The 23,413-nt window shown below is 39.5% G+C and overlaps 1 protein-coding gene across 3 annotated transcripts in view; it reads left to right on the top strand.

Annotated features, from left to right (window-relative positions):
* Nucleotides 1–70: 70 nt before the first annotated feature.
* gan (gigaxonin) overlaps nt 71–23,413 on the top strand; it is a 63,482-nt gene continuing 40,139 nt past the window's right edge. For all 3 annotated transcript variants that reach the window (XM_052027955.1, XM_052027954.1, XM_052027956.1), the window contains exons 1-8: nt 71–395; nt 4,802–4,916; nt 8,008–8,358; nt 11,119–11,333; nt 12,099–12,220; nt 13,715–13,827; nt 15,570–15,719; nt 20,837–20,973. In XM_052027955.1, coding sequence (XP_051883915.1) covers nt 175–395; nt 4,802–4,916; nt 8,008–8,358; nt 11,119–11,333; nt 12,099–12,220; nt 13,715–13,827; nt 15,570–15,719; nt 20,837–20,973 — 1,424 coding nt within the window. In that variant the 5' untranslated portion in view covers nt 71–174. The remainder of the gene's footprint in view (nt 396–4,801; nt 4,917–8,007; nt 8,359–11,118; nt 11,334–12,098; nt 12,221–13,714; nt 13,828–15,569; nt 15,720–20,836; nt 20,974–23,413) is intronic.

The following is a 23,413-nucleotide window of genomic DNA, read 5'->3' as shown; positions in this document are numbered from 1 at the left end:
TACTGACATATTATGACAACCATGTACATTCCTGTTATTATTGGGACGGGGACACAGATGTCTGAGGAAAGCCCAGGTGGGGAGCGCTAGCCAGCTCAGTGCAGCGGTCACACCCCTGCCGTTGGCAGTGAACCGGTTTGACTGGTGCCGGGCGCCGTACTCTGTCGCTGGGTGATGACGGCCGGCCGGCTGGGCGGGCAGGTCAGTGAGAGGATGACGGCGGAGCCGGGTGGCTCGGTGTCGGTGGTGGGGGACCCACAACACGCCAACAAGCTGCTGAAGAGCCTCAGCTCCTTCCGGGAGGAGCCGCTGTTCTGTGACGCCGTGCTGGTGGTGGAGGGGGAGCAGATCCCGGTGCAGAAGAACCTGCTGGCGGCCGCCAGCCCGTACGTCAGGTGGGTGGGTGTGTGGGGCCGGGGGTGGCCCGGGGCCGGGCTGTCGGCTTCGGGGCCTTGGTCACGGCAGCGTTACAGGGGCCGGGGGTGGGCTGGGGCCCTGGTCACGGCAGCGGTATAGGGGCCGGCGGTTGGCCGGAGCTGGGGGTGGTCCAGGCTGTCGGCTGTGGGGCCGTGGCCCCGGTCACGGCAGCGGTACAGGGAGCGGGGCTGAGCAACGTCTGACCACCCACCAATTCCCTCAGCCCGTAACCAACCCTCTGTCCATCCCGCTCCCCCACTCCACTACTGCGTATCCTTCTCCATCCCCCAACTCCGCATTCCCCACCAGCCCCTCCCCCCGAACGATCCCTCCCCCGCCTCTGCCCCTCCTCCTCTTCTCTCCCTCTGCCCCCCTCCTCCTCTTCTCTCCCTCTGCCCCCCGTCCCCTCTAACATGGGAGAAAAAAGAATAAACAGAATATAGTGAGGAGAACAAATGGCTAAAGCTGAAGAAAGGTGAAAGAAATGAATGAGGAGGCTGCGAGGAACATTTATTGCCAACTTTGGATGGTAAATAGGAAGAGATTTGGAAGTGCTGAAGGTACAATACTGACTAATATAGATTTGTACATGGTACTTGAGAACCGTAAACCCAGAGAGCTTAAGCTGCTGTCAATGAAGGGTGTGGTGTCATTATTTTTATTACTGATGATGTACCTTTTAATGTATTGCAGCATTTTGATCCTTCACAAGAACAAGTTCTGACTTGTGGGCATTTGTTGCAGAGAGAAAGTCCTGACCTCATGTTTTCTGTGCTTTTAGTCTTAATTGAACAGAAACAAGTCATGCTAGTCTAAACCTAATTTAGAATAGCATGAAAGTATTCCTTATGGTAGTCGAACCTGGTGTAATGGTAGCAGAATTTGTCCACAAATTATGGGTTGTTATCTGTGAATCTCAGACTGAAATACAGTATTGAATGCTGTGTAGTTCTGATCTCATCAGCCTTTACAATGCAATTTCAACTTGCCAATTAGTTCAATATGGTGACAAATGTTTCTAATTCCATGTTTCCATATTCACCATTGAAATTTCTCACACTTATAAAAGAATAGTGCCATTGACTATAGACTATATGACAATAGACATAGTTCATTTTTTTTCATATATGCAATCACAATCTTTGTTTGGTAATGCAGTATTACTGCAAAATAAGTTACTCTCTTGGATTCATACAGTGCAGAAAAAAGTCTGGTAGCCCAACATGATGGTGTTGCCACCTTTTAAGAGCAATTCTACTCTTTCCCATAGCCTGCAAATATCTCCAATTCCCTTTTAGAAAGTTACTGTAAATCTGCTGCCACCGCTCTTTCCGGGAATGCATAGCAGATTGTAATAGCTAGTTTTTAAAAAATCTCTCTTCCTCTCCATTCAAGTTGCCTTGTCAATTATCTTTTGATATTCCTTTGGGAAATGCAGACGTGGAATAGTTTTTGGATCATGGAAAAGAAAAATTAATATTGTAACATTATTGTTCGGAGAACCTGAGCAGTTTTCAGGGACATTAATGAAACAGATTAACAGTTTGATTTTTTTTTGAAGTAGGATTTCAGTACTTGACTTTAATCATTTACATCTCCTCTCAAGAAAAATTCTTAATGCATTTAAGTATATTTAGGAACGGTATAACAATTTGTATCAGTAAACATTTGATGCTATCTGTTTATGCAACATCTTTTGTTGAATGTCTTGAATTCTTCCTGACTTTTCTTTGCATTTATTTGATGACTATAGCATATAGCCTGATTTTTGCAGCCTGGGCTTTAGCAGAAGAAATAAAAATATTTCAGTTACTATTTTCCGGAGGATGAGGTGCTTTAAAGTAAATAGTCAGTCTTTGAACCATTGTGGGATTCACTGGTAATGTCACCATATCATAATTCAGTACTGCTGCCATTCCACCCAGAATGACTAAACTAATTTAATATGCAAGTTCTAAAACTGCCAAACCGCACCTGACTGGATATCATCCAAGATCATATACTTTGAGTTTTCTTTTTGACTATCTGATTTAATAAGAATGAATATTAATATATTGTTACTAATGTAAATACAACCATAAAGTTTAATAAATCAAGCATTTAGGAAAATGAGCTAGATCCATATGAAGTACTTTGAGATGGGTGTTCCTCTTCGTTCATTGGCTTGTATGACCATGTGACTTGCTAAAGCACATCTGTGACAGTCATACTTGGCTTCACTCTGATTAGTAACATAGGTGATAGGTCTGGAATTTGAGGAGTTGTAGATGGAATGATCAGGGAAGTTCACACTTGGGATGACCATAATAAGATTTATGGCAATCAAAAAAAAACTATAGATGCCAGAATTTTAAACAAAACCAGATAATGCTGGAAAAACTCAGCAGGTCAAGCAGCATCTATGAAAAGAGAAACAGCTAAAGTTTCAGGTCCAACAGTCTTTATCAGAACTAAGAAAGATGGAACCAGGTTAGTATAAGTAGCAGGGAAGGTGGAGGAGGGCAGTGGGTGGAAAGGTGGAAAGACAAAGGAGCTTAACTACCTCTTAATGTCAAAATTATTTCATCATATGAAAGAGAATCCCTTTGTTCTACTCTTTGCCCTCCACCATCTTCTTGGTAAAATGTTAATCAATCTACAAAACTGGAAGGTGAGTTGTATTCATGTGGAGGACTCAATGAGAGTACAGGGACAATCTCACAAATCTCAATGTTTCAAGTCCGAGGTCACTCTGTTCTGAATGAATATTTAAAGTAATCTGATCAAGTAGGACCTGTGATCAGCTGACAGGAATGATGTTCAAGCAGAATTGAAAAGATCAAATGCAGATGAGCATTTTTAACGCACTATCAGTGTTAGAATCTGGTATATTGTCTCTCAATCATTGTCTGTTTGGGAATGTAATTGAATGCTTCAATTAATTAACTTTACAAATGATCTTGCTGCTTGATTTTTCTTATAAGAGTAAAAGCAACTTTCTTTGTTTCATGGGTCTCAAAGAGCATGCCCTGGCCAGGAGATCAAGCAAGTTATTTATTCCACTGTTCTTTGCTAGTTTTCTTCTGAAAACAGCACTAGATCATAGTCTTCATTTGATTTTATGATTCTTGCAGAGAAGAGATTTGCTTCCATCAGCATTCAAGAGTATTAATTTATCATCAACATACCAATTGACACCTAGGCTTAACCTTTCAAATTCAATTAAGAGCTTACAGATGAACATCTGAAATTAATTATATTAGAAGCTGGAACATATAGTACTGAAGTGTAAGTACGTATAGGAAGAAATCTGGACCAGATAATGATATTCTGGTAACTAGCATAACGAGCATAATTTTCCTAATAAAGGAAAAGATAAAGTATCATCTTTTGCACAGATAAATTGATTATTTCTCGCACTTACCAGCAATGATGTATTTTAATACAATTTTTTGTGAATGCCATTAATGATTTAGAACTAGATCAGATAAAATGACACAATAGAAGTGCAATTTTGGTCTCTAACATGATGTTTTCCTTTATGCATTACTGTGTATCTTGTTTGAGAAATGATTTTGAGGTTATAAATAATACAACCAAATTTATTATTGTCTTCACAGCTCTGGATATCAACTTTGTACAGTGCTAATAACATATATTTCATGCCAACTGTTTTGGACAACTTTGACAACGTGGTTAATAAAGAAAGAAATTGAAATTTGAGAATTATTCATCTTTAGATTGGCTAGAAAATCTTTGTCTTGAGAAACAAAAGACTACAGATGCTGGAATCCAGATGAAAAACATGATGATGCTGGAGGAACTCAGCAGGCCAGGCAGCATCCGTGGAGAAAAGCAGGTGGTCAACGTTTCAGGTCAGGACCCTTCTTCAGGACTGAAGATGGGAAAAGGGGAAGCCCAATACATAGGAGGAAAAAGCGGAGCAGTGATAGGTGGACAAAAGAGGGGAGGCAGGATGGGCACAAGGTGGTCATATCACTCCTGAAGAAGGGTCCTGACCCAAAATGTTGACCACCTGCTTTTCTCCACGGATGCTGCCTGGCCTGCTGAGTTCCTCCAGCATCACAGGTTTTTCAAATCTTTGTCTTGATTTCTGTGTGGCATTGATGTTGCGTTTTATGCATTGGAATGTATGTTTTCCATTGTCATTGAACAGTATTTCATGCCATGGTCTTTCTTAATGTTGGACACTTCTCAGTAAAATTGCTGCACCAAAATGAACCAAAAAGGAAATCATCATAATAAAGCAGAGCAATCTTAATAACAGTACTTTAATTTTTAGTTTCAAACATACTTCAATTTCACTGATGGCCAATGCATATTTACTCTCCTGCAACGTGTTATTGTTTTAGGTTTTTATTGTAATCTGATGTTTATATTTCAGGACCAAATTGAATTATACATCTCCGAATGATGATGGTTCAGTGTATAAAATTGTCTTGGATGGGATTTCCGTTGCTGTCATGCGGGAATTATTGGATTATATGTTTAGTGGACAGGTACAGTACCTTGCCCTGTTTTTATTATTGACTGTTTATTTTGTGTAGCCTCTTTATTATGGTCAAATGTTTGCTTTAGTAAAGTGAAGATGTTACTAATGCAGAATGATTTCATTTCTAAGGAGCCTTGAATGGACTCTTATTTTTTCCTCCCTTTGTTTATAAATGGGTGGTGATCTCGTCTCATTATTCCGTCACCCCTTTAAAGAAGGCCTCGCTGGTTTGATTTCAAAATGAAGAGTTCAACAGTTCATCATTTATGCACAAATGTATTTTTAGAATTAATAACATTTTAAGGTTGCATTGCATTTCACAGTTAGTGAAGATTAGATAAAAGATAAGATATCTTTATTAGTCACAAGTACATCGAAACACATAGTGAAATACATCTTTTTGCGTAGTGTTCTGGGGGCAGCCCGCAAGTGTCGCCACACTTCCGGCTCCAACATAGCATGCCCACAACTTCCTAACCTGTACGTCTTTGGAATGTGGGAGGAAACCGGAGCACCCGGAGGAAACCCATGCAGACACTGGGAGAATGTACAAACTCCTTACAGACAGTGGCTGGAATTGAACCCGGGTCGCTGGTGCTGTAAAGCGTTACACTAACCGCTACACTACTGGGCCAGCAAGGATTTATTCTGTTGGAGGAGCTCAATGGGTCGAGCAGCATCTGTGGAGACAGAGGTATAGTCGATGTTTTGTGTCTTGACATTCCATCTGATGCTACCTGACCCGCTGAGTTCCTCCAGCTGTTTGTTTTTGCTCCAGATTACAACGTCTGTAGTCTCTTCTGTCTTGGTTTTATTCTACAATGCTATTTTCTTACACTGTTAACTATTTAATATTAGTTCAGACATATGAATTGGTCGCTGGTTGGTTTGGAGTGAAATCGTAGAGCAAAGTATTTTGTAACATGTGTTTTTAAAAAAGAAAGAAAAGATAAATTTAATACTAGCATTTGGGTAAGACAAAGGGTCCTAATGGTGCATAATATTTGTACAACCAATGATACAACTATACATTGGGAAAAGGAGATTGAAAATACATTCTTACTTCTGGTAGGAATCTTGTACCTGTTTCTGCAAGAAACTGGAATAGTGCATAATGAGTGCTTGTATAAAGAAATTGCAATTGAACTGGGTAAAGTTAGAATTTTTTTTTATATTTAGAAAAGCTAATTTAAAATATTGTAATTTTTAGTCAGGGCTGAACTTCTGACCACATATTCAGCAAGATTACTTGTTTCCACCTACGTAATATGGCTCGTCTCTGCTCCTGTCACATCTGCAGCTTGAATTCTTTCCATACCTTCAGAGATTATTCTAATATTAAAAAGAGAAAATTCTGGAAATGCTCATCAGGATAGAGTTAACAGTCTTGATGGATATGTTGAAGACGCTTTGTCAGAACTCATTCCCAGTTCTGGTGGTGGCTCTTTGACCTGAAACATAAACTTTGTTGCCTGACCTGTTGAGTATTTCCAGCATTTTCTGTTTTTATTTCAGATTTCCAGTGTCTGCATTTTGTTTTATTTTGATTTTTCTAATGCTTTCCTTGCCAGTTGCCTTAACTTAGGTCTTGTTCAAAATTCTGCTGCCATATCTTGCACCAAATCCTTGATCCACCACCCCTGTGCTGGCTGTCACTAGTTCTTAGTCCAGCAACTTGATTTTTAAAATTTCTGCCTTCTTTAAAAATACTTCCATGGCTTTGTTCCCTGTGTCTGTTAACCTTCACTATCTGTACATGCTTTTGAGATCTGTAATTATCTAGTTATGGTATCTTGCATACCCCCAAATTTAATTGTTCTACTGTTAATGGATGTGCTTCTAATGGTCCTGAGCTCCTGAATTCTACCCTAATTGTCACCACTCTTCACTCTCTCTCTTGCTGTAAGACACTCATTAAAATCTAGCTCCTTGACTGAGGCTATCTCCTGTGACTTGTTGTCAGAGTTTATATTGTTAAAGAATGTTTCTGCATGTTGAAGGTTCTAAATAAATGCAAGTTTTTTTTGTGAGATTAACTTTAAATACAGGTAGTTTTGCTATAGAGATAGTTGTGTTCCCAAAAAACCTCTCATTGTAGAAAATAGTGTTATTAATAACAATTGTGTCAATGGGAAAAAGGGCATTTGGGCTGGAGAATTTTAGACTCGCAATGTTATTTTCCCCACGGGATTTTCAAAAATAAAGGTGTTTTTAATAGCTATACACTTATTTTGTTACTGCAAGCTAAAATACTAAAAGCTTTGTTACATTGCATAATAGAGAATCATTGCACAAGTACCAATAGAAGATTATAATAAGATATCTTTATTAGTCACATGTACATTGAAACATACAGTGAAATGCATCTTTTGCGGAGAGTGTTCTGGGGCAGCCCGCAAGTGTCGCCATGCTTCCAGTGCCAACATAGCATGCCCACAACTTCCTAACCTGTACGTCTTTGGAATGTGCGAGGAAACTCACGCAGTCATGGGGAGAATGTACAAACTCTTTACAGACAGCGGTTGGAATTGAACCCATGTTGCTGGCGCTGTAACAGCGTTATGCAAACTGCTACACTACTGTGCCTGCCCTCCTGAAGCAATTGCTTATCAATTTCCACTGGCCTCTCGTGGTGAAACTAGCAGCCTGTGTTCTTGAGAGACAATGGTGCCTGATTACTATGGGGAGGTCACATGTAAAATGTTTCTTTCCCCCAAGAATTTTTTCCAAGACGGCTTTTTTTTTCTGCTTGTCTATTTCCAACATAATTCTTAAGTGGTTCTCAAGTTCCCCATCAAAATCTTGTTATAACTAATTTGACCCATGTAATACAAATGGTGTTCTCTAATTCATCAATCATGTTATATCCAGTTTGTGTTATGGAAATGTGTTATGGCAGAAGTACCTGTTGGTGAGGGGAGTTGTGGAATCTTGGCATTATAGGAGCCTGTGAAAATTGATTTGCTTTTGGGAATTTTGGCTGGTGTAGCCAGCAAATCATAATTTCCAGAAATGTATTCTAGAGAAGTAAAATTAAATTTTAAACATTTATTTTGATCTGATGTCCCTCTGAAACCTAGTCACTTTTTTTCTTTCAGATTAAGCTAAGTGAAGACACAATTCAGGATATTGTGCAAGCTGCTGACCTCCTTCTCCTCACTGATTTAAAAGCACTGTGTTGTGAATTTTTGGAAGGCTGTATTGCTCATGAAAACTGTATTGGCATACGTGACTTTGCCTTGCACTATTCTTTACAACATGTGTACTACATAGCGACAGAGTACCTGGAAACGCATTTCCGTGATGTCTCCCACACTGAGGAGTTCCTGGAACTTAGCCATGAAAAACTGAAGGAAGTAATCTCTTTGGAAAAGTTAAATGTGGGGAATGAAAGGTACATCTTTGATGCTGTGGTGAAATGGATTTGCCAGGATCCTGTGGTTCGAAAGGTATAGAAAAGCTCTTTTTACTTTTTACCCATGAGCGAACCAGCAGTTTTGTAAATGATTTTATTTTACTATTTGTTCAACATAACACTTTATCATGACATACAAGGGTGTTGAAAGGAAATTGGTTTGAGTTGCATTTGAATAGGCAAAATAAAAAGTGAATATAGACAAATGTAGAGTTGGGATTACAGATCTGGAAGTGATTCTCAAGCAGTAATTTTAATAGGGGATGCAGATGCTCATTTGAATTCATCAAGAGACTGATGCCTTAATTTAACCCCCTCTGACAAAGCCCATAATCACATTCTAACCTTCTGAATTGAGTTGATTTGTTGGAATTTTAATTTTATTCATTTTATTTTTAAACTGAGAACCACTCATTTATGCACTTTATATATTTAAAAAAACCTGTGGTTGTAAGATTTTATTGATGAGCATCTTTCAAAAAAAATCACTGGGAATTTCATTTCCATAATGAAGCAAAGTATCTAGATGATTCTGAACTGTAACCCAATTTGCTCAAAATGGAGAAAGGGCATTGGAGATTGCATGGATTAACAGTAGTCCATGCATCAGGAGAACACAGAAGCTCTGCATAAGTGGCAGAAGAAGTGCATCACTTCACAAACTACCCACCTCCTGGTCAGCCACCTCCTTGCCTGTCTGTGGGAGAGATTGTTTCTGGCATTGGTTTCATCACCCCTCTCCAAACCCATAAAACTGGAGTGAAAGCAACTCATCCTTGACCCCAAGGACTGCTGAAGAATTAGTAGTTTTATTTAAATACTATGATGCTGGAGGAACTTGGCAGGGCAGGCAGAATCTGTGGAGAATAGCAGGTGGTCAACATTTTGGGGTCAGGGCCCTTCCTGAAGAAGTATCCTGACCCAAAATGTTGACCACCTGCTTTTCTCCACGGATGCTGCCTGGCCTGCTGAGTTCCTCCAGCATCATAGTGTTTTCCATCAAGATTCCAGCATCTGCAGTCCTTTGTTTCTCTAATAGTTTTATTTACATTGATAACTAAATATACTGGAATTAGAGTTGCATTTGTACTGACAAGGTTATAATGACACGATACGAGTTAACAATGACCAAGGCTTTCAAAATAAAGTCTCTAGTTCTGTACAATCTGGAGCCAACTTTTGGCTGAATATGTTTGATTGCTATGGACCATTAATGGAACCTGAAAGTTGTTTCAGTTGGTACTCAGACTTTTCCCTCCGAGTTCCAGATAACTTTTCAAGTTAATATTGTGATGGGGTCCCTAAGCCATTTATCTTTCAATCTGCATATAAACTTTATGGTCCTGGGGAAGTGAATGTGTACTGAATATTGGTCAGACAGAAACCTTGCAGTGGCTATAGGTTGCAGCAATAAATTAAATTGAAGATGTAATATGATGTTTCACACCCTGCCCCTGAGCTCCCCGTTTTCCAAGCTCTTTTGAAATGCTCTGCCTCCTATAAAGTGATACGTACATACCAATCTGGAAATGTTTTGAGGTTGCTGCCTGTACTTGGTCCACATCCAATTTTAGGCAGAGGGCCAATCTTCATCCAAGGGTTGGGCTGGGAGGTCTCAGTGATAATTATGGTTTACTGCTGAGGCCTCGCTCCCAGCCTGTTCTGACAGGCTTTGATAGGAGACAAAGCCAAAGTGGAGCTTTGCCAGATGACCATACTGTAAAGAATTTGACGATTTTTGAGTGTTTCTGATTTAAATAAGAATGTAAAAATAAGAGCTAATTAACAATACAAAATACTTAAAAAGAAAAGTGAAACAGCATAATTTTAAAGTTGCTTTCCCCTATGTCTCTTAATTGGGAGGCTGAGAATCTTTGAGATGCAGCTTTACAAAACTCTGGTTAGACCACACTTAGAGCACTGTGTTCAGTTCTGGTCACCGCATTATAGGAAGGATGTGGAGGCATTGGAGAGGGTGCAGAGGAGATTTACCAGGATGCTGCCTGGATTAGAGCGTATGGAATATGAGGAAAGGCTTAAGGTGCTAGGGTTTTATTCACTGGAAAGGAGGAGGATGAGAGGAGACATGATAGAGGTATATAAAATATTGAGAGGAGTAGATAGAGTAGACAGCCAGCGCCTCCTTCCCAGGGCACCAATGCTCAAGACGAGAGGGCATGGCTTTAAGGTTATGGGCGGGAGGTTTGGGGGAGATGTCGGGGAAGTTTTTCACCCAGAGAGTGGTTGGTGCATGGAATGCACTGCCTGGGGTGGTGGTGGAGGCAGATACATTGGACAGGTTCAAGAGTTTGTTGGATAGGCATATGGAGGAATGTGAGATAGAGGGATATGTGGAAGGAAAGGGTTAGATAGTGTGAGGGTGGTTTGATGGACGGCACAACATGGTGGGCCGAAAGGCCTGTTTCCTGCTGTATGGTTCTATGGTTCTTTATTGAAATTGATGAGTCTAACATCAGGAAATGCAACAAAACCAGATCCTGCCTCTGGATTTCATGCCATCTGTCACTTAAGTCCCTGAATTATAGCCAGTTTATGAGAGCCTGGAACTTCCATTGGAACGGGTGAATGCTTTTGCAACTGCTGTCCAGGAAGATTTGCTCTATTGGCTTCAGCTGCTGGAATCAGGGTTTGAGGTTAATTGACAAGTTTTCAATTTACTGGATGAACATTTTAGTTGGAAGTTGGGGATGGTTGAGCAATGATTATAAGAAATTAGAAAATTGTGGGTATAGGACATTGCATATTTGTATCATTAAATATTTAATCACTTTAGGTTCACATGAAAGACGTGATGTCTGTGGTGTGGGTAAATGGCCTGGATCCTGGTTATCTGAGGGAACAAATGTTGAATGAACCTGTGGTGCGAGAAATTGTCAAAGAGTGTACAAACATTCCACTCAGCCAGAGAGAAGGAGAGGCTCAGCTGGCTACCTTCAAGCCTCGAGGGTATTCAGAATGCATAGTAACAGTGGGTGGAGAGGAAAGAAGGTGAGTCTTGCCAATTGGACTTAAATTACCTTCTCTTTTATGGTAAAGATGAACCTTTTTTATTTCTAAAACCGGTTTATTCCCAACACTGCCTCACCGTTGTCTAGTTTGTGGTATTGACAAAGGATTGTATTTGTTTTAATGCAGTTGTTATAAATTTGATAAATTCTGGTGAGTTAGGGTATGAGTGGCACAAGGTCTTGAAGTGGAGTGCATGTGGTAAGGCATAAACATCACTGCAAAATACCGGCTGATCAGTTTACAGGACATCATTGATAGAGAAAATTAGCTCAACACAGACTGATGCAGCCTTCTATAAAACAAAAGCAGATGATGAAAGTCACCCATTCACCTTTTCAGTAGTGATGTGTTACATAAAGTGAAGTCAAAAGGAGAAATGGGGATGAAAATTGATTCAAGAATTTTTTTAATGAATAATGAATTACTAATAAGTAGAATTTTTGAAATGTTCAGCAAAGGAAAATGCATTATAATAGAGAATCAAAGGATTTATAAACACATAAGAGACCTCTCTGAGAGGGTTCTATAGCTGCTCTTTCAGAGTTAATGTAGTTTAGTCCTAGTGTTTACTTCATAGCCTTTTTTTTCCAGGTATAGCCACTTCCTCACTAAACATGCATTCTACTTCAACCACTGCTTCTTTTAGGCATGATGTCCCGACAACTCCTTTTATTTTAAAAGCACGAAGTATATTTCTGATCATAAATGTTTGTGCAAATTGATCTGTATTTTATGATCCTTCAGTACACGAAAGCCTACAGCTGTGATGCGGTGCATGTGCCCTTTATATGACCGTAACAGACAACTTTGGATAGAATTGGCTCCAATGAGTATTCCACGCATTAACCATGGAGTTTTGTCAGCAGGTAAGATTACACATTTGGAGTTTACTGTTAGAGGTAGTCCAGTATAGCACCGTGCGATGCCTCTGCACATTAATTCTGACTCTCTCTTAATTATTTTTACGCACACTTCCTGACAGTTTCTGTAAAGGTGAAGTAAATGCATAAAATCCCTGAAGTTCTTTGAATTTTTTTCTGGATTAACACTAAAGTGAATTAAGTAAGCATATAACTAAGCAATGAGAAATCTGGGGCTACTGATGGATTGACTTTGGTATTGGATGTGGGGGCTTGCATCATTTCAATAGTCGAGTAGATAACTCTATATATTTGTATGCTCTTGTATGATGTTGTCACACTACTTTCCCTCAACCAAAGTAAATCGTCAATTTCTGAAAATTACTATTTAGCACATTACAATTGTGTAGAGTTTCTATTATTTATTTGGAGCACTCATTAAATTTGCCTTGAAACCATGGTTAAATTGTTAATAGCCTTGAAAACAGTTGTTCCACAGGCAGCAGGTTGCTTGCACATTAATGCATACTGTTAAAACTACTATTGCAGTCTTGCCAACAATCAAACTATGTTTTCCCCATTAAATCATAGCATGGTTATACTTCTATGAGATTAGTTTTGACCAGTTTCAATAATTTCCTGTTTGTGGGGTTTTGATCCTTTTAAATTGGGTAATGCAGATAAAATAAATGATATATTAAAGAAACCTCTAACAATTCTCTAACTCCTTTTTAGATCTGAATTGTATCAAATGTCTTGGCTTTCAAATACATCTTTCTAACATGTTGACAGAAATGTGGACTAGATTTTCTTTAGTGAGGTTTGCTGCTCACACTTGCCATCCATGTTCCTGTTCTCCAAACATATCTTCTCTGGAGCCAGAAGGTTGTCCTTGATGCTCTTAACTGTCCCAGAGCTGAGCAGTGGAAAAGGCTTCAAATGCCCATTTTTTTTCATGGATTAACATTAAAAATTCTTAAACTTAAAAAAAACAACTGCAACACTTGCAAACAAGTTATAAACATTAAACAAGTCACAAATAATTGAAGAAAACATCATACTTGTGCTATTTTTCCCTTTCCTCTGCATGGCCCCGCTGATTGAATGGATTCGCTACTTGTGCAGCAGGTCTAATCTGCACAGGATCTGAGAGCAGATTCCTCTGTGTAAATACTGGTGAAATCTGAGAAAGCTGCTGCTCTGCCACTGGAAATTTGCCAGCAGAGCATGGCCAATAAGTTTGGGACTTCTGTGTTCACAAAGGAGTGTTGAAGCTTTCCAGTACTTCCGGTGAGAAATGCCAATAATTCTGTGTTGAACTGCTGACAGAAACCTCCAAATTCCAGCCTTGTGTTGCTGGTAGCATTCTGTGGATACCTGAGGTTGAATCAAGTGCACACTTCAATCCCCACTCATGCCAGGAGTTTATATGAGGATGGCAATTTCATGAAAATAGTGGTTAAAATTATGAATTAAAATGTTTTTCTTCCTCTCCTGTAGAAGGGTTCCTTTTTGTACTGGGTGGCCAGGATTCAGATAAAGTGACTTTAAGTTCAGGAGAGAAATATGATTCTGATACTAACTGCTGGAGTCCCATTCCCCCAATGAATGAGGTAAGTGTCTGCATTCAAAACATTACTCAACAGTATCCTGATCCATGATTTACTGAATAAAATTCAATGTTTTTTACGTGCCATTTTTCTAAATGAAATTTAAAGTCATTAATATTGAGTTGTACAAGTTTTCCAAAATGGCTTGTAAGAGGGACTTGCAATTAACTTTTGTCATACTTGGTGTTTGTCGTCTTTGGATTAACAGTAACTGTTTTTAGACAGCAGGTTTCCCTCTTCCATGTATTACCAAAATACCACTAATTAAAGTAACTCATAATTTTGTAACTGTGACCGAGTGCATTAGCCTTCCTTGACCTTTTTGAATTTCTCTGCAACAAAACATCTTTGCCAGCCATGTCGTATTCCTTTGTTCTGGAACTGGCAATTGTTGAATATGGTAAAAGGTATGAATGGAAGCTTCAACAGCAGATGGATTTAGATTGGGCAGAGGCTGGCATATTGTAAAGATATTGGGAATCTTTATAGTTGATAGAATGTGGGTTTGAATGCAACACTGATCCATCTTACTCATCCAGAGCAAGGATTGAAGTCTGTGCCAAGATTGTAGAGTTTGTGAAAAGGGGGTGAAGTCTGTGTCAAGTTTTCCAAACACAGACACATCCAGATTGGCAATCAGACAAACAAGCTGACAGTGGTTAGAAAGTAGGTTGGCACAGGTAGTGGGAGCATAGAACTGAGTGCTGCCTGCATACATAAAGAAGATGACTATGTCTACAGATATCACCTAAGGTAGCATGTAGAATTGTTGCTACTCCAGGCACGTTAACAGAAGAAAAGGAGTGAAATGGACTTGAGTTAAGGTTTTTGGAACAAAATGTTCCCTCATCCCTTGCCGATACCTGTGAAAGAAAGTTGAATTATGATAGGGCAGGTTGCTGCATTGAGTTGGGTTTCATTTTTCTTGAATACTGTACTACTGTGATACCAGTTGTCATGAAAGTAGCAGTGACTATACCAACCAACCCATTTTAAAGCTGTGGGCCTTCATTTAATGTGCAGCTTTATTTTATTGTCTCTTGCGATTGGCACACCAGCAATGGAGAGAGACAGTGCCCTAAATAATTAGCCATAATAACAACATTTATTGGCTCCTAATGTAGTGGACATGAAGCACTTGTAAGAAATTGTCTGCCACATTGATAGGGACCAAAAAGAGCATTTGGCCCTTAGCATTTGCTTGTTGACCCTTTGAAGGTCCACTGCAAGATTGGTTAATTGGCTGTCAGGAAAGTCAGATTTAAATGCAATGAAACAGGCATTCCTTAAAAGAACTGTGTTTGGCCACAGCCTACAAGCTAAGTCTTTTTCTTGAAAAAATAATGATTAGGTGAATGTCAGTGCTGGAAAAATCAGGACTGCTCCTTCTGAACTTGCGTTTAAAGAATTCAGACAGCCAACATTCAGGGCAATATATTTACTAACCCTTTCCACAGAATTCTGCTGTGTTGTCACTCACTGGACATTTGTAGTGATGAGGGCATTGGACAAACCTGCAATATTCTTTGCATATCAGCACACTGGGCTTAAAACATTTTACAATGTGTGCATTTTTATTGACATCTTGTTCTGAAGTGAACATAGCTTTTTTTTTAAAACATCCCAAGATCAGCTAAGAAATTATCATTTTCATAGAAAAGAACATTTCTATTTCTCTTGCAGTTCAGTAAATCGTACACGCAAATTGATTGTTTGATTTCAAACATAAATACTTTTGTTTTCAGGCGAGACACAACTTTGGAATTGTGGCAATAGATGGCGTTCTTTATGTTCTGGGAGGTGAAGATGGTGAAAAGGAGCTGTTATCTATGGAGGCCTATGACATTCACACTAAAACTTGGACAAAGCAACCTAATATGACTATGGTGCGAAAGGTGAGAGGCTGTGCTGTACAACTCTTAACGTTTTGAATTTTTCCGTGTTGAGAGCATTATTATCTCACCACAATAAATAGCTCATCTTGTGTAGGTCAGTGGTAGAATCTGGGGGGAGTTGGTGGGGATATTGAGAGAATAAAATGGGGTTAGTCCAGGATTAGTGTAAATGGGTTCACAGTTGTTGGCATGAACCCAGTTGGTGGAAGGGCCTGTTTCTGTGTTGTACAACTCTTAAGGTTCTGGGGCAAGTAATTGCTGACTGTTAATTACTTCATTGGACAATATCTGATGCTATTTCTCTGCCTCAAAAAACGGGTTTTTTATTTGGTCACTGCTAATTACGTAAAAATATAAATAGGGTAACCAACTCTTGTAAGACCTTGACTTTGCAGCACTGGTTAAAATGTATTTAGTTTTGTGGTTCTATGCAACAACATCAGTAGTGTCTAACCAAAGCACATTGCAGTGCTAGCAGTATAACATATCTGCTACCACTGCATCACATTCTAGAGTACTAGCAGTATACCCAGCCTGCAGTTAATGATGATTGCTTAAAGTGGTAAATACGGAATGGCCCTCATAATGCATCACAATAATTGTGATCTTGAGAATCCTTTGCTCACTAAATAGATTTGTAAAGCTAGAGACACCACAAAATACTGCAGAAGCTGAAACAGAAAACACTGGAAACACTCAGCAGGTCAGGCAGCATCCATAGAGAGAAACATTTTTTTAAAATTCATGTAAGGGATGTGGGCTTCAAGTGGACTGCTATGTCCTGCGTGGTGTCGAGCTTCTTGACTATTGTTGTTGAAGCTGTACTCATCCAAGCAACTGGAGAATATTTCATCACACTCCTGACTTGAGCCTTGTAGATGGTGGACAGGCTTTCAGAGTTAGGGGTAAGTTACTTGCTGTAGGATTTCTAGCCTCTGACCTGCTCTTGTGGCCACATTATGTATGTGCCACTCCAGTTCAGTTTCTAGCCCACAATAATCCCCAGGATATTGATAATGAAGGATTCAGTGATGGTAATTCCATTGAATGTCAGGGGCTGATGGCTTGATTTTCTCTTGTTGGACATCAATGCTTGGTACTTGTGTGATGTGAATGTTACTTGTCTTCTATCTGCTCAGGCCTGGATGTTATCCAGGTCTTGCTGCATTTGGATGTGGACTGCTTCTTTTTCTGAGGAATCATGAACGGTGCTGAACATTGTGTAATCATCAACAAATGTCCCTACTTCTGACCTTATGATTGAAGGAAAGTCATGGATGAAGCAGCTAAAGATGGTTGGCCCTAGGACATTTACCTAGAGGAACTCCTGCAGAGATGTCCTATGGCTAAATTGATTGACCTCCAACCATCACAACCATCTTCCTTTGTGCTAGGTTTTATCTATGCGCGTTTTGAACAAAAGGGAAGTGGATTGTCACCATCCACCCTGACAGCCACCAACGCAGCTGAACCTGTGATCACAGTGGAGGACGTAAGATCAGTCTTCCAGAGAGTGAACACGAGGAAAGCACCTGGCCCAGATGGTGTCCCAGGCCAGGTGCTCAGACCTTGTGCTGATCAGCTGGCAGAAGTATTTGCAGACTTATTCAACCTCTCCTCGCTTCAGTCTCAGGTTTCCTCCTGTTTTAAGAAGACCACTATCGTCCCCGTACCAAAGAAAAGCAAGGTAACATGCCTGAATGACTACCGACCAGTGGCTCTGACATCCACCATCATGAAGTGCTTTGAGAGGTTGGTCATGGCTCACATCAACTCCAGCCTACCAGACAACCTGGACCCATTGCAATTCACCTATCGCCAAAACAGGTCTACAGCGGATGCCATCTCCCTGGCCCTAAACTCAGTTCTGGAGCATCTGGACAGTAAAGACACCTGTGTTAGACTATTGTTTATTGACTAGAGCTCTGCCTTCAATACAATAATCTCAAGCAAGCTTGTCACCAAACTCCAAGACCTAGGACTCAACAGCTCCCTCTGTAACTAGATCCTTGACTTTTTAACAAACAGACCGCAATCAGTGAGGATAGGCAGCAATACCTCCGGCACGATTATTCTCAACACTGGTGCCCCACAAGGCTGCAGTGCCTCAGCCCTCTACTCTACTCCCTATACACTCATGACAGTGTGGCCAGATTCTGCTCTAACTCCATCTACAAGTTTGCAGATGATACCACCATTGTAGGCCGTATCTCAAACAGCAATGAGTTGGAGTACAGGAAGGAGAGAGAGAGCTTAGTGGAATGGTGTCATGTCAACAACCTTTCCCTCAATGTCAACAAAACAAAAGAGCTGGTCATTGACTTCAGGAAAGGGGGCGGTGTACATGCACCTGTCTACATCAATGGTGCTGGGGTTGAGAGCTTCAAGTTCCTGGGAGTGAACATCATCAACAGCCTGTCCTGGTCAAATCATGTAGATGCCATGGCCAAGAAAGCTCACCAGTGCCTCTACTTCCTCAGGAGGCTAAAGAAATTTGGTTTGTCCCCTTTGACTCTCACCATCTTTTAGCGATGCACCATAGAAAGCATCCTATCTGGATGTATCACGGCTTGGTACGGCAACTGCTCTGCCCAGGACCGCAAGAAACTGCAGGGAGTTGTGGACACAGCCCAGCGCATCACAGACACCAGCCTCCCTTCCTTGGACTCTGTCCTTACCTCTTGTTGTCTTGGTGAAGCAGCCAGCATAATCAAAGACCCCACCCACCCGGGACATTCTCTCTTCTCTCCTCTTCCATCAGGTAGAAGATACAGGAGCCTGAGGGCACGTACCACCAGACTTAAGGACAGCTTCTACCCCACTGTGATAAGACAATTGAATGGCTCCTTTATACAATGAGATGGACTATGACCTTGCACCTTAGTGCACTGCACTTTCTCTATAGCTGTGACACTTTACTCTGTACTGTTATTGTTTTTACCTGTACTACATCAATGCACTTTGTACTAATTCAATGTAACTGCACTGTGTAATGAATTGACCTGTACGATCGGTTTGTAAGACAAGCTTTTCACTGTACCTCGGTACAAGTGACAATAATAAACCAATACTAATTCCAACCAGTGGAGGGTGTTCCACCTGATTCCCATTGATTCCAATTTAGCCAGGGCTCCTTGATTTCATACTCAAATACTGCCTTGATGTCAAGCGTAGTTACTCCCACTTTACTTCTGGAGTTCAGCTCTTTGGTCCACATTAGGACCATGGCTGTAATGAGGTTAATACTGGAAACGCCCAGCAGATCCGACAGCATCAGTGGAAAGAGAAACAGTTAATATTGCATGGTTGCTGACCTTTTTATCAAAACTGATGAGAAGATGATGTTTAATAACAAACTTTATTTAAAAACAAAACATTCATCATAAACATTCATAAACATTCTAACAATAAAGAGCAACCCATATTGGTTCCCAGAGCTCAGCTTGTGTATATATCAGCAATGAACAATATGTGTCCCTCATAAAATACAGCAAGGCATTATTTTCCAATTTTTTTTCAATGCAACTATACCTGGTGTTTTATGACCATTGAGTCCTTCTGAATGAGTGACCAAGATTTTGACACCAAAATATTATTTCCTCACATTGTTTTTTACATGACTACTACCTAGATGGGAAAAACTTTTGATGTATACTCTCCTTGGGGTATATTGTCTTTTATGTATAGTTGTTCTCTTCTGCTTTGGTGTTCTTTTCATTGCAGGGGTGTTAGTGCAAAGATAACCATATATTTTTAAAACCCATATGTATTTCAATGTTTATTATTAAAGTTCAGTATTTATTCATGTTTTTCACATTTGCTTAATTTCATTGTTATCTTACTTCTGAATTTCAACCAGTAGAGTTATCGGCATTGTGGAGTGGAAATGATAAACTTTGTTAACTATTTCTGCCAAGATTACTGCTTTCTCTGTTAAAATAAAAGTGACATATAACTATGTCACATTACAAACTCAATCCCACTACAGACTATAGTCAACCAAGGCAGCATCAATGTCATGTCATCTTAAAATTTTTTTTGCCACAAATGTGCATCTTGCCTCCAACGACCATCCAATAGGATTGGAGCTAATCCCCAGGACAAATGCAGTGTATAACCAAGGTCACTTGAACCGCTGTCATTGAGCTGAAGAATGCATGCTTTGCTTGTATGTGTGCATGCTCAAGGGGACAAGCTATAAATTGTCATTGACTCTTTCACAGAAGTGTACACAAGACATTTTGTGAATAAGTCAATGACAACATGCCTTGCACTATATGTTCATAAAACAAAGATCCTCCACCTGATCTTATTCCTGCTGCAAAATGTAGTCCCCACTCTTTACCAGAGGGACAGAGGAAATGCTTCAACGATATTCTCCAAGCCTACTTGAAAAATATAATATCCTCACTGACTTATGGGAACCTCTAACTGATATCAAAATGAAGAAAAATCTGCAAATACATTGAGAACATTGACTGTTTTCATTGAGAGAATGTGGAACACCAACAAAAGAAAATCGGTGGAAGGAGTGCACAACATCCCATACTACCCATCCATTCACCCCATCAATCACACAATTGTGACAGAGTCTACGTTTCTAAGCTAGAACTCAGCCATTTCAGAACCCACAGATGGAGTGAAGCACGTCTTCCTTGCCCCCATGAGCGGTGGACTGATTGGTAGAGGAAAATAGACAAGGTTCTCATTACTTTTCACTTAGGCTGATGTCAGTCGGAAGGCCACTAGGTCCATGTCTGATGTTGCATCTTGATCATTGATTCACTTGGCAGCAGTTATTGTCCAGGTTCACATGTGGTTAAATTATCAGGTAGTTATAATGTCCATGGAACTGCACCCCTGCAAAAACTATTTTGCATGTTCTGACAACCAGGCTAGAAAAATAATGAAAGTGAATTAAAAATAATTTCTGCATATGATTCAGATATACAATGTAATTAACATTGTCCACATTGCAGAAATACAGGCAGTTCTTCAGCTTTAATATTTCAGTATTCTGGAGCTGTTCATGAATTTCACTGAAGAAATGGCTGACATTGTTTTTAAATTATGATGGATACTGGAATGGTTGAATTTTCCACATTTGTTTTCAACAGATTGGCTGCTATGCAGCTATGAAGAAAAAGATTTATGCGATGGGTGGTGGCTCATATGGAAAATTGTTTGAGTCTGTTGAGTCCTACGATCCTAAGACCCAGCAATGGACGGCTATTTGCCCATTGAAAGAAAAGAGGTTAGTGTATAATTAGCGATTTCTGTAAGTTAGTTACGGTGCAGGGACTTGGATATCTACATAAATGATTTTGATTTATTTGTTTTCATGATGGAAAACAACACTACTGTTTTCACTAGTTATCTTGGCCAACCTCTAAGGAAACTGAATCTCCTGAATATGATATCAAGCAAATGAGCACACTGTAAGAGTCACTGAAGAACTGACTTGGAAACATTAATAAATAAAAATAGAGCAATGACATGATATAGTTACTTTTTTGTTTGCAAATGTTGAAGTTAGAAATGTTAAATAAAGAAATGATTGTATTATAGAAAGTTAGACGGCATTTAGTTCCAACATCTGTACTGTATCCCTTGGGTATACTTTGGCACTGCTTGTGGAGATGTTTTTTTGGAGAAGGCTGCACCTGGAATTGCAAGGAACCAAGTCTTCCTGAAAACTTCATGCTGACACAATAACCACTGTGTAAAAAGGGAGTTTCCCCATTACCGCCCTATTTTTAAAGATCTAAAGTGCTCTGCGTAACAGTTAAACATCCTGCTGTTTTCTTTGATTATTTTTCAAATGATAAATACCTATTTAACCAGTTGTTAAAACATAATTGAAGGAAACTAGCTGAGAAGATTTACTAAATTTAATATCACAAAATAACTGAATTATATGACTTGAGAGATTATGATGAATATATGGGAATTCTAATTTGTTGAAGTGAATATCTCAGTAAATCCTCTTTTGGAAACAGTTTCCATTATGATGAAGTGAGCACCATTTAAGTCAGAAATTTTAAGAGGCCTTTTAAGTAGATACCTTTTGAAGTACTAATACAACACAGATGTAATGCAGTCTTTGTAACATATTTTAAAACATTTTTTAAACATAGTATTTCATCTGTCTTACAACCACATAAGAAACACAAATAGGAATAGGCCATTTATTCCCTTGATCTTGCTCTGCCATTCAGTAAGATCATAGTTGATAAAACACCTCTCTCTAATTCTTGACTTCTTCTCTGATATCTGGAAATCTTATTAATCTATTTTGAATTCAATGAATGATGGTGCCTTCACTGCACCCCAGGATAGAGAATTCCAAAAGTTCACCACCCTCTGTGAAGAAACTTCTCCTTGTTTCAGTCCTAAATAGCCTATCCCTTTGAGACTGTGGCCACTAGTTCTGGACTCCTCAGTTCCTCTTTCCAGCTACTCTACTGAGCCCTCTAGAAATCTGGTATGGTTTAATGAGAATGCCACTCATTCTTCTGAACCTTGAGTAGACTAAGCCTCTATCCTCGAATCCCTCCTCATAACACAGATGTGCCATCCCAGGGACCAGTTTAGTGAAACTCCCTCTGTAGGATGTGTATCTTTTTTTTTAGGTAAGGTCACCAAAATTGTGCACAATCCAGTTATGGTCTCACTGGGGTTTATATAATTATAATAATACATCTTTACTTTTGTACTCAAATCTTCTTGCAATGAAGAGTAACGTACTATTTGCTTTCTTAAATTGCCTGCTGCAACTGCATTTTAGCTTTCATTAACTTCCGTACAAGGACTCCCAGGTCCTTTTGAACATCAGCAATCTCTCGCCATTATTTTTTTTAAGAAGTCCTCAGCGTTTCTGTATTTTTTTTCTACTGAAGTAGATAATATCACATTTTTCCAGATTGTGCTCCATCTGCCATGTTGTTGACCACTCATTCAGCTGGTCTGCATCCCACTGAAACCTCTCAATCTTGGTCACTACTCATTCTCATTAAGTTTTGTGTCATCAGCAAACTCGGAAATGTTACATTCAAATCGCTCTGTCAAATTGTTAATATTGTTTGTAAATAGTGGGGCTAACAATTCCTTTTAATCAGCCACTGGTCACGTCCAGCAAACCTGAAAAGGACCTGGTTTATTCCTACTTAGTTTACTGTCTGTTAACCAACTCATAATCGTGGTATATTGCCTCCAATTTCATGTGCTCCAACCTTGTTGGCAGCCTCCTGTGTGGAATTTTATCAAAGATACAAATGTGCAACTTAATGAATATCCAAATACACAATATCTGCTAGTTCCCCACATTTACACTATTAGGTACATACTCCAAAACTACAAAAATGAAATATTATTTTTCATAGATTTATATTGACTGTCCAATCATATTATTTCCTGTACTTCCCTTAACGTTAACTCATTGAGTATGTTACAGCAGTTGAGACAGAAGAACCTCAGTTTCTATATTGGCCTTTTTAGCTCCAGTCACACAGCTGATGCTTTACTGGAATAACATTGTGAAATTCACACAAATTATTAAGGGATTTTCAGCAATTTTTAAAAATTATGTTGTGACGTTTGTTTCTGTTTTGCAGCTAAAACGTTGATTACATAGCTTTGGGGAAGTATTAAATTGCATGGTCCAAGTGAAGTCGTTTAGCCCATCAGTTCTAAGA

This window comes from Pristis pectinata, chromosome 13, assembly GCF_009764475.1.
Source record: "Pristis pectinata isolate sPriPec2 chromosome 13, sPriPec2.1.pri, whole genome shotgun sequence".
NCBI lineage: Eukaryota > Metazoa > Chordata > Chondrichthyes > Rhinopristiformes > Pristidae > Pristis > Pristis pectinata.
This window is presented reverse-complemented; position numbering and strand designations above follow the sequence as displayed.